The sequence below is a fragment of the Drosophila gunungcola genome, assembly GCF_025200985.1.
Source record: "Drosophila gunungcola strain Sukarami chromosome 3L unlocalized genomic scaffold, Dgunungcola_SK_2 000005F, whole genome shotgun sequence".
Classification (NCBI taxonomy): domain Eukaryota; kingdom Metazoa; phylum Arthropoda; class Insecta; order Diptera; family Drosophilidae; genus Drosophila; species Drosophila gunungcola.
Genome location: NW_026453180.1, coordinates 319,196 through 330,378, shown reverse-complemented (window position 1 = coordinate 330,378; position 11,183 = coordinate 319,196). Strand labels below are relative to the sequence as shown.

Below are 11,183 nucleotides of genomic sequence, written 5' to 3'. Positions count from 1 at the left end.
ATCTGTATCTGTATCTGTGCTCGTCGCGTTGCTCGTTTGTTTGAGCCCCCCAAAAAGGGGGTGGCTCACAGGGGATGGGATTGCTATGGCCGATTGCCGATTGCCGTCTTACTTGTTGCTCTCCTCTGATTGATTGACTCGCAACCGCCGATGAAAATTTCATGCAAATTTATTATTTTAAATCACATTTTTCTCATTAACATTCGACGAAGTTTGGATCGGCTGGGTTCGGATCGCACTGGATTGGAAATTGAAATGAAATGCATGCCCCAAATGCATATGCCAAGCAGTACGGTTTTTTCTTTACAGTATATAACCCTCGATCCGTTGCCATATGGTGTGGGAGGCCAATCAAGGATCAATCAGATGTCAGAAGTCAGACGTCAGATGTCAATTAAGAATGGAGCAATCATGCACCTTTATTACCGCCGCCTGCAGGCTGATAATTCTGGATTTGTGCAGGCTGCGATTTTAATTCGGCTTGCCGCGAATTAGTTTCATCCAGACAGTACACTACAGTACAGTACAGTCAATCATCGCCAAGTGGACAATGGCGATGGCGATGTCGAAGGCGGACGTCACTCCTTGCAGGGGCCATGGATATAGAGATATATAGCCATAGATATAGACATGGCAGACCTGCTGCCTCCAGTCGGGGGTCTGAATCAATTGCATCTCCGGCACTATTTGCATTCCACAGCCGAACAAATTGCACAAAGATCCCGCCGCAGACGCTGCTGCAATTGATTTTGGTGTGGCGTCAATTGAAATGCACTTCGGAGTCTAGGATTCTTGGCACGGAGAAAAAATACAACCAAAATTGGTAATCCCACTCATGACAATTGGGCACTTAACAGTGAAAATTAAAACAATAACACTCTTAAGCTGTTCTTTAAATGGCTATTGTTGCCCCTTAATTAGGCTCCACTTTATATTTAGACAATATCAAAAAAAAATTCTCAAAAATAACTGAAGGAGGCACACCGAAAATTTATGACTCAAAAAAGATGGCTCATCAATAATATTCCTCAGCAAACTCTTATCTGAGTACGTTCTTTACAACTCGTCACTAGGTGGTGATATTGCCAAGGTATAGAAATTTATATTAATTAAAATAGGCTCTTATCTGTGACAGCAATTGAATTATTTCCATAATTTATCAGTTTAATAATATACACATAATGTATATACATAAGTATTTCATTCACCAAAGCATGACATTCATTTTATTTTATTTGGTAAAGAAGAAAATTATTTTCTTTGTCAATTGAAAATTATGATAACAATAAACCAATGTGATAACATTTTATTCGTTAACAAAGAAATGAGCAAATATATTACCAGAAACACATAATTTACCAATTTATAATTTTTAATCAGATTCCAAATATTTAGAATTTTATTTTACTTTAGTTAGTAAAAGTAAGGATTTAAAAAGTATTTGGAGTTTTTGTTTAGTTAAAGTAAAAATTTTAAAATAAATCATTCCTCAACTTCACACTGATATAATTTGATATCTTTCTTAAATTCTGTTACCGAAGTTCTAGTTTCAGATAAAATAGTTTGATCAGTTTGATTTGCTTTGCTTTAATTTCTTTCTTTCTTTACCCAAAAATAGAATTTATCTTATCTTAGCTTGAGATATTATCAGCCTGAAATTCTTGGGCATTTTTCTCCGTGTGGGCCTACGTGCTCCGCGTGGCCTGCCACCGTTATATTCAAATGAAGTGGAGCTCACGCAATCACGGGCGGCAACAGACAATCGGGGAAAGTCATCATGGAGACCAGCAGTTTGGTCATTATCGGGTCGGGAACGATGATGATGATGATAATGATGATGATAATGATGATGATGATGATGATGGGCTGCTGGGACCTTGCCACCGCAGATGGAAATCAAATGGCTGTCACCTAGCAACAGACGATGCCACGCCCAATTTAAAGTGGCCATCGCCCGTGGAGCCACCCAACCACAAACCAAATAATAAACCACCCAACCACCCATTTGATTCTATATATATATATATATATACAGATATTGGCCCCTCTAGTCGCCCACGCAGTCGCGCAGCCAATTTGGCCATCAGTCAATAGGGCTTCATTTGAATTGCCAGCTTGTCTCCAATTGATGATGGCCAACCCCATGGAGGGCTTGTCGGGCCCACGCTAGGTCCTTGCCAGGACCTGCCCCTCAGCCTCATCCTCATCCTCATCCTCATTTCGATTCCCGCCCACATCCCATCTACTTTGTATCTATGTAAGTACATCCCCATCTGCAATCAGTCGGCAGCATGGCGTAATTAAACCCGCCGCTGTCCCAGTTGTCGTCTCGTGGCGTTTATTGGCAACATTGTTCACTTAATCATCCAACATTTACTATATTTGTTAGCATCGATGCACGTCTGTCAATCCGTCTATTCCGTCTGTGGGTTCATGGAAAATCCCTGGATGTGACACATGCTCGAAGGGAATTTATATTCGACAACTGCGAAGTTCATCGGAACTTATTAGCTGCCGGGAAAATTTTACTTAAATACTTTCATGATGCAAGAAAACTGTCAGTTTCACGATCTGATCATGTTTGATTATACATTACAACACATGAAAGATCGGAGAAGCATTTAAAGTGCATGAATAGATTTAGGACTATCTGTCGATCGGGACTTAAAAGAATCCCTGTAGATGACAAACTTAATTCATTTTTACAAAAATCCCCTAATTTTTATAACAGGGACTTTTTTTAAGTGTTAATAAACATTATTATACGTCCGTTTTGGTATGTTTTAAAATGGTAACCTTTTCCCTTTCTATATCATAAACGTTTACTAAAAACCTAATGATCTTCCTTTCAATGATCATCTTAATATTTTGAAATTCTTAATTGGAATTAAACGAAAAAATCTATTTAATTCTATATACCTTGCATAGAAATAAACTAAACAATACAACATAATTATTAGTTGCGCATCACGCTGTTTAAAAATATATTGCAATTTTATATATTACGTTTTTCCAGCCACTTACTATATTGTTTTATATTTAAGTATACTCGTATAAGTGGATGACCGCTGCAGTTTATCAATAAAATTTAATGCCGACCTTCGTATTCTGATTAGACTTGTAGAATCTATTAATTGGCCACTTAATGTTCACATACTATAGGATTTACTTGATAAGACACAGAAATAATCAAATATTGTCACCTTTTTAACTATAAATACATTTAAAATTGACACTGTTGATCAGTAATCAGCAAAACCTTTCGTGAATTTAGATTATCAATCTTAAGGGCAGTGTTCCGAAATGGTCGCAGTCTTTTAAGAATAAATATAAGATTAAAATGATTATCAAAAGGAGTTTTTTAATTTTTTTTTGCGATTTTAAACGAATATTGACTTTTTCTTGGCCAGTTATCAACAATTTAGGAGATACGCCTTTGATAAGGTTGCCCCCAGAGGTATACCACATAAAAAAAGAAATGGATTTAAAACCAAACAAAAAGTAATGCCCTGATAAGCAGGCAAACAACTGATACATCTACAGAACTAAGTAAATTTTATATTTCGAACATGACCTCATGGTTCACTTGTGATTGAGCTTCACTGTAAAAAGCAATGTACACAGTCTAAAGCAGGCCAATACTTAATATTTGTCTACACAAAAGTACACTTATTTTAAGATCATGATCTCATGGTATTCTGGCTCATGAGCTTCACTGTACACAGTAATTAAATGGTTAAACGCCTAATCTAAAGCTCTAGATTATTTAGTACCAAATGAGCTTTAGTCAGCTGAACAGCTGACAAAAAAAAAGCATGCTTTAAAGCTTTAGCTATCTTTCAAGGTTAAACAATTAATACACCCAACCAAAAAATAATAGTACAACCTGTTGTGTTGGAACTATTTCTGTTACCAATGGAAAACTGGTTTTTCACCCATGTACACTCTGACTTTTATGGGCGAAATTAACATTTATTTCGTTTCTGGAGGCCTGACAATTTTTTCTAAATTTGTGCAGTTAGCAAATTGAATTTTTGCTTGATTTTTAAAGCTCTTTTAGTTTTCTCACTCAATAAAAAATATGTGTAATGCGTATTTATTTGTGTTTAAAATCATTCTGTTCCATTAGGTTAGTTGACAACTTTCCGCACACTCCATTTGTTGTTCGGAAAATTAGGTCGAAATGTTTGGAGTACACAGTGTCGACTGAGCATCGGCAGTTTCTAAATTTTAACAGTTTTTCAAAATTTCAAATAGCCAGAGATTTCTGCAAGTGTAAACGGTTTGATAACCCCCCGTGAAAAGCTTTTTTTCTGCACCAGTCGTCTATCGGTTGTAGCCACATACAGCTCGATATTTGATAACCAAATTTAAGAGGAGATCGAAGATCAACGATGAACCGTCGTCTTCCAGGAGCTTTAAACCAGTGCCAGAGGCTCCTCTTTGCAGTAAACAGCCATGCAAAACCGGCCTTTTCCACCAGATTCCTTTCAACATCGCGGGTGAACCACGAGCGGCAAGAGTAAGTTGGTTTATTTCGCTGTGAAAATGTTTTGCGAGTTTATCGCGAACCAAATGGCACGGCAAGTGTACATATATCTCTCGCAATAAAACAAATTCAATTAGTATGCTTTAAATGGGGTTAGCAACTAAACAAAAAGTATTCCCAAATAATGGCGATAACGAAGAGTTCAGTTGTGGGCCATGGTTCGATTACAAAGATACATAGATTAGTTTTTTTTGGAGGGTGTGGTCATGGGATTGTCCTACTTTTAATAATCTGTCATAAGAGGTTCCTGAAATTCAAAAAATTCCTAATTAAAATCTATTTTGTCTTCCAGATGTCAAGTGCTGGTTGTGGGCGGCGGAACTGGTGGCTGTGCCATGGCCGCCAAGTTGTCCTCGCGTCTTGGCAGCAACAAGGTGATCGTCTTGGAACCGGAAGAAGTAAGTAAGCCTGCCCCTGATAACTAACTTTATTATAATGATACATATAACCTGGTACTTCCCCGGCAGAAACACTACTATCAGCCCATGTTCACTCTAATTGGAGGTGGAATGAAGCGACTGGACCAGAGTCACAGGCAAATGTCGCAGGTTTTGCCCAAAAAAGCCAAATGGGTGAAGGAAAAGGCCGTGGAATTCGATCCGGATAATAATACGGTTAGCACATCCGGCGGTAAGACGATCAAGTACGATTTCCTTGTTATTGCCACAGGAATGCAGCTAAAATATGAAAAGGTTAGTTCAATTATTATTCTATTTTTTTAACATCATAATGAGAAGCTTTTAATGCAATAGATCCCTGGACTTGTAGAGGCCCTGGAGACCCCGGAGAGCAATGTTTGTTCCATATATTCGCCCAAGTACGTGGATCACGTGTACGAGTGTCTGCGTAGGACATACAAGGGAAATGTGATCTTTACCTTCCCCAATTGTCCCATCAAATGTGCAGGTGCACCTCAGAAAATCGCCTATATATCGGACCACTACTTCAGGAAGGTGGGTATATCAACTAACTAAGTAACTAACTAACTAAATAACCAATAAAAATTTACTCCTTTTCCAGTTGGGTCGCCGCAAAAACGTCAATATTATTTACAACACATCTCTTCCTGTGATTTTTGGCGTAAAACATTATGCGGATGCCTTGATGAAACTGGTCAAGAGGCGAAATATCACGCTCAATGTAAACAGAAATCTCGTAGAGGTCAGACACTGCGACAATATAGCTGTCTTTGAGGATCTTACAAAACCCGGAGAGTTCCATGAGGAATCGGTAAGACCTTGGAGAATATAGAGTCTATTTAAATCGTGTTATGAAATCGTAAAATTATGTTAAATTCCATTTCTTGAAATTTAAAATTTGTTGGATAGTTAGTAATCTAAAATTGCTATTCCATAAGCTACAGAACATTGTTTTGATCTTTTTTGAAAAGAATTTATCAACTTATAATACTGGTTGAATTCTATTTGTTGAGATGTAAATATTCATGGGGGTTAGTGAGTGTTTAAAAATGCGATGGTGTGTCTATTTTATATTGAAGAGCCACTTAAGCCATTTTATAAGTCACTTCAAGCTACCCATTTCAAACAATTAAATAATTAATGGTATTATTTATTAACTTGAAGTTCGGTAAAGTTTCGCTTTCTTTTTGCCTAATGATCACATTTCGAATAAAATTTATTTTCATTTTGTGAAACTCCCCTTTAGTACTCCATGCTCCATGTGACGCCACCGATGACCGCTCCGGATGTGGTGACCAATTGCAAGCAGCTGGTCACCCCCACCGGATTCGTGGACGTGGACCAGATGACGATGCAACACAAAAAGTACTGCAACGTGTTCTCCATCGGCGATTCGGCAAGCTCCCCGAACTCAAAAACGGCGGCGGCGGCAGGTAAGATTTGGATTCCGTTGGAAATTGGAATCGTAATGGGCGAATATACAATGACCTGTGGAATACGAAATGAGTTTTATCCGCTTGCAGCTGCCCAGTCACCGGTGGTTTTTAGGAACCTGATGGCCGCGATCGAGGGCAAGAATCCCACGGACGTCTACGACGGGTACTCCTCCTGCCCCATCGTCACCGGATACAGCTCCTGCATTCTAGCGGAATTCGACTATACACTTACGCCCGTGGAAACATTCCCTATGGATCAGACCAAGGAGAGGTATTCGATGTTCTTCATGAAGAAGGAACTGATGCCGGTGCTCTACTGGAAGCTAATGATGAAGGGCTATTGGAACGGACCGGCACTCATGCGAAAAATGTTCTCCGTTCTTAAGTTTAATAAAAAGTAATAGCGACCTTAGTGATCTTCTATTATTTGTACCTATTTAAAAAGCCCGCCAAGATTGCCATTCACAGAGATACGTGTACATCACACAATTTCAGCCCTGGAAAAAATACCATATGTACATTGCGCGTTACATTAATAGCTTCAACATGAAAGTTCCTTAAAACTTGAGAAATTAATTTTAAAAAGTTATTTTTTATTTTTTTATTAATTTGTTATTAATTAAACATCATAGATTTGCATATATCTCTAGACCTTTCTATCTTAAGCTAATTCAAAGTTTTAAATAATCATGGCATAATAGCATATAAAATTGCACTAATCGAGATGAGAACAAACGGTGTAATAACAATACAAATTTTTAATAATAAAATATATATTTCTACTAATTTTATTTTAGTTGTATATATTATGACTTTAGTTTTATAAAGGAACGAAGTTTGGTACATCTGCTACGGTGAACCTATAAAAGTGACGCGAAGTGTATATAATATATTAAATGTAATCTGGTATATGCCAGCATTAATCGCTTTCACAAATTCGGTCACTCTAAAACAAAGCGTGGCGTCGCTTGGCGCTGGAAATTTGAAGGTAACGTCCGAAAAGAGAGATCGATTTGTGCTCCAAAACAAGCTGAAAACACACTAAGGACCTCAATAAAGTGGTAAAAGACAGCAAAAAATATGAAGGCAGTGTAAGTATAATGCAGGAAAACAAACTATCGACCACAGGACTCAAAACTCCTCTCCACAGACCCCGTACGCCGATGCGCGTCGTCCCAAAAACACCGCGGCCACCAAAAACTACGGAGAAACAGCGGCAAAACACCTCCGATAAGGCCCGGGATCCCGTGAACGTGTTCTGCCGGGTGCGACCACTCCAATCCGATGCGGATCTCACCTCTCTGCGGGTGAAGAACTCCACAACGATCGCCCTGAGTCCGCAGGATCAGCTGCTGCAGCACCACAAGCAGCACAATGGCGCCCAGCGGGAGATTCAGTACATCTTCAAGCACGTCTTTCAGCCGGAAGCCACGCAGCAGGATGTGTACGTGTCGGTGGCCCAGCCACTGGTGGAGAATCTGCTCAAGGGCCGGGACAGCCTGCTCTTCACATACGGAGTGACTGGCAGCGGCAAGACGTACACTATGACCGGGAATCTGCGCCATCGGGGCATTCTGCCGCGCTGCCTGGACGTGCTCTTTCGCACCATCTCCGATTATCAGGCCAAGAAGTTTGTCTTCCTGCCGGAGAAGCCAAACGGCTTCGAAATCCTGTCCGAGGAGGATGCCCTGCTGGAGCGCCAGAAGGAGATGAATCAGCGCTTTGCAGGCGCCGGTCGGTTTGCCTTTCCGTCACAAGGATTCCGATCCGGAGATAGCATCTCAGGCCTCCGTGGAGCCAGTGCCGTTGCTGGGTTTGGATGAGGACAACATGTACTCGGTGTTTGTCACCTACACTGAGATTTACAACAATAGCGTTTACGATTTGCTAGAGGATACGGGCAGACAGGAGTGAGTACTGGCATCTAGATTGTATTTATCCATTTTTAATCTAATACACGATTTTTTCAGGACTTTGCAGAGCAAAATCATTCGCGAGGATGCCAACCGTCGCATGTTCGTCCATGGCGTCACTGAGGTGGAGGTCAAGACAGTGGAGGAGGCCCTAGAGGTCTTCCAAATGGGCCAGAAGCGCAAGCGCATGGGGCACACTGTTTTGAATGCCGAATCCAGTCGTAGCCACTCGGTGTTCAACATTCGCTTGGTCCAGGCGCCCATCGATAGCCAGGGTGAGAATGTGGTCCAGGACAGTCGGAACATAACAGTGAGCCAGCTGTCCCTGGTGGATTTGGCGGGCAGTGAGCGCTCCTCGCGCACAAAAACACTGGCGTGCGACTTAATGAGGCGGGCAAGATCAACAACTCATTGATGACGCTGCGCACTTGCCTGGAATATCTGCGCGAGAACCAGCTTGCAGCGGCCAGTGGTTTGCCACCCAAGAAGATTCCCTATCGCGAGTCCAAGATCACACACATATTCAAGAGCTACTTCGATGGCGAGGGACAGGTGTCCATGATTGTGTGCATCAACCCGAGAATCGAGGACTATGATGAGAATATTGTGGGTTGCAATGACTAATATAAAGAATAATGATTGCTAACATGCCTTTTCCCCCTCTCAGCAAGTGATGAAGTTTGCCGAGATGACCCAGGAGGTGCAGATAGCCAGAGCCACACCCATGAAACAAGACTTGGGTCTGACTCCTGGCCGTCGCAAGGCCAACAAGCTGTTCAAGATTGCCATTAACAATCTGAACGAGCTGGGCATTCCCGAGGCCAAGGACTTGGAGGTGGATGTTGGACTGGTGTACAGTTTGGGACCCGACTTTCCCGCCTATCAAATGGACAGTCCCGAGGCGGAGGTCAAGATCCGGGAGTTGATGTACTATCTGGAGCAGCGCATTGAGAAGCGCAAGAAGCTGCGCGCCAATATGGACATTAAGTGTGGGTCTCATCCTGCTCGCTCTTTCTTAATACATAAATACTAATGTTGTATATTACTTTTAGGTGACAGCTTTCGGCAGATGCTGATGAACCTGGACCGCGACAATCTACAGCTTCGCACTGAGCTCGCCTCCTTGAAGGCTGTGTACAAACAGGAGCGCGATCGCAGCGCTGCCCTCGAGAAAAAGGTGCGCATCCACGAGAGCTCCATCGACGTGCTTAACAACACGTTGAGCAAGCGGGAACGACAGATCGAGGAGCTGACCTTCAAGCTCAACGAGAAGGAGAACATGCTGACCCAGAAGGAGCACGAGAAGGAGAAGCAAAAGAAGAAGTTTAGCTCCAAGTTGGCCGTCGAATCGGACAAAAACAAGCGCGAGTTCGAGCTTAAGTTGCGGGAGCAGCGAACAAAACTGCAGGAACGCATGCGCATCAAGGACGAGAAGCTGCGCCTGGTCTCCAACATTCTGCAGTCCGAGGATCTGCCTAGTTTGCCGCGTTCCCAGAGCTCGGAGGATATACTGAACGATAAGGAACGCGGGGCATTCACAGTGCGAACAGAGACATCATCAGTGCCGGCTACACGAACAGATATTTACGCCACACCTCGTCATGTAAGAAGTCTCTGTTGCTCTTTAGAAATGCTTTTGTTTTTAACATTTATAATATTTATTTCAACCTAACAGGGAGCAGCTGCGGCCAACAACCGTCATAGACGCTCTCGTTCTGCCGGCGACAAGTGGCTGGAGCACCGGGCCGCCAATCCCGTGCCACTGGGAACCATCATGCAGCCGTACCTGAAGAATCGCAAATCGGTGACCAAACTGACGGACATGAAGGAGCTAACCGCCCACGGAGCCAACAAGTATTGCCTCGTCTCGCAGGATGCGGATACGGATGGCGATGTGGAGACCAAGCTGTACAAGGGCAACGTGATCCCCACCTGCGGCGGCGGTGCCCAGGTGGTGTTCAACGATGTGGAGTGCCTGAAGCAGAAGTCGCCGGTACACTCGCCCACGCGAAAGCGACCCAGCAATGGCACCATCTCCGCTCTGGGAGGCGGTGTAGTGCCCAGCACGGTCACCTCCGTCCAGGATGTGGCCTCGCGCTGCAATCTCGGCATCGAGGGACACAGCAGCAAGAAGTCAAAGATCTAGGGAGAATAGTTTTGACACTACGTTGAATTCTTAAAGTCAAATACCCAATTAGCGTATAGTTATTTAGTTTCACTAACTTAAATTTAAGTTTATTATCCATTATGGTTTTGGAGTTGAATCGCATTGAAGTGATTTATTTGATTAAAGACAAGTTAATCTGTATAAATGACCCCGTAAATGAATTCGCAATCCCTCGCAAATGGAAAAGTTTTCCTGCTCAAGAGCCGCTGATAACCGGAGGATATCTGCGGAGAGCTGTCTATGAAAACTATCCAAGCATCGTCCATTATTAGGCTTACATTAGTTTTACCATAAAGTATTGAATATTTTTTGTTTTCTGGAGTAATCTCCACGAAAAACCAGTTATAAAATGAACAAATAAAGTGAAATTATGCGTATATATTAAATATCTTTAAATTTGTCATTATTTTTACTGTAGAAGAAAAGGATTGCACTTTTCGCACACCTTCGTTTATATTTTAAATGACAAATTTATTAAAAGTATTTCACTATTATTTTGGAAACTTTTTTAAGAATACAAAACCGGAATTTCGGTTTTTTGATCAAAAATATAGAATAAATTGGCGAACAAAATTAAAGTATAATCAAGATTTTCGGTTTGCAAAAATTAATATTAATTAAAACACCATATATCAAAAGCGGTTTCATATTTTGGTTGTCCAGTACTAGAATAATAATCCTGAATAATAAAATAGTCCA

The 11,183-nt window shown here is 41.5% G+C and overlaps 2 protein-coding genes across 2 annotated transcripts; both read left to right on the top strand.

Moving 5' to 3' along the window:
• Positions 1 to 4,159: 4,159 nt before the first annotated feature.
• LOC128259552 (sulfide:quinone oxidoreductase, mitochondrial) lies at positions 4,160 to 6,816 on the top strand. The gene is made up of 7 exons (XM_052992009.1): positions 4,160 to 4,522; positions 4,842 to 4,947; positions 5,017 to 5,241; positions 5,302 to 5,502; positions 5,570 to 5,779; positions 6,215 to 6,401; positions 6,492 to 6,816. The coding sequence occupies exons 1-7, from the start codon at positions 4,395 to 4,397 to the stop codon at positions 6,803 to 6,805; spliced, it is 1,371 nt and encodes a 456-aa protein (XP_052847969.1). The 5' UTR covers positions 4,160 to 4,394; the 3' UTR covers positions 6,806 to 6,816.
• A 531-nt stretch (positions 6,817 to 7,347) lies between these two features.
• On the top strand, positions 7,348 to 10,629 carry LOC128259551 (kinesin-like protein KIF23). The gene is given in 8 exon segments (XM_052992008.1): positions 7,348 to 7,495; positions 7,555 to 8,149; positions 8,151 to 8,314; positions 8,375 to 8,676; positions 8,679 to 8,923; positions 8,985 to 9,306; positions 9,370 to 9,920; positions 9,993 to 10,629. Coding segments are annotated over 8 exon segments (2,661 nt in total). The 5' UTR covers positions 7,348 to 7,484; the 3' UTR covers positions 10,464 to 10,629.
• The last annotated feature ends 554 nt before the right edge of the window (positions 10,630 to 11,183 follow it).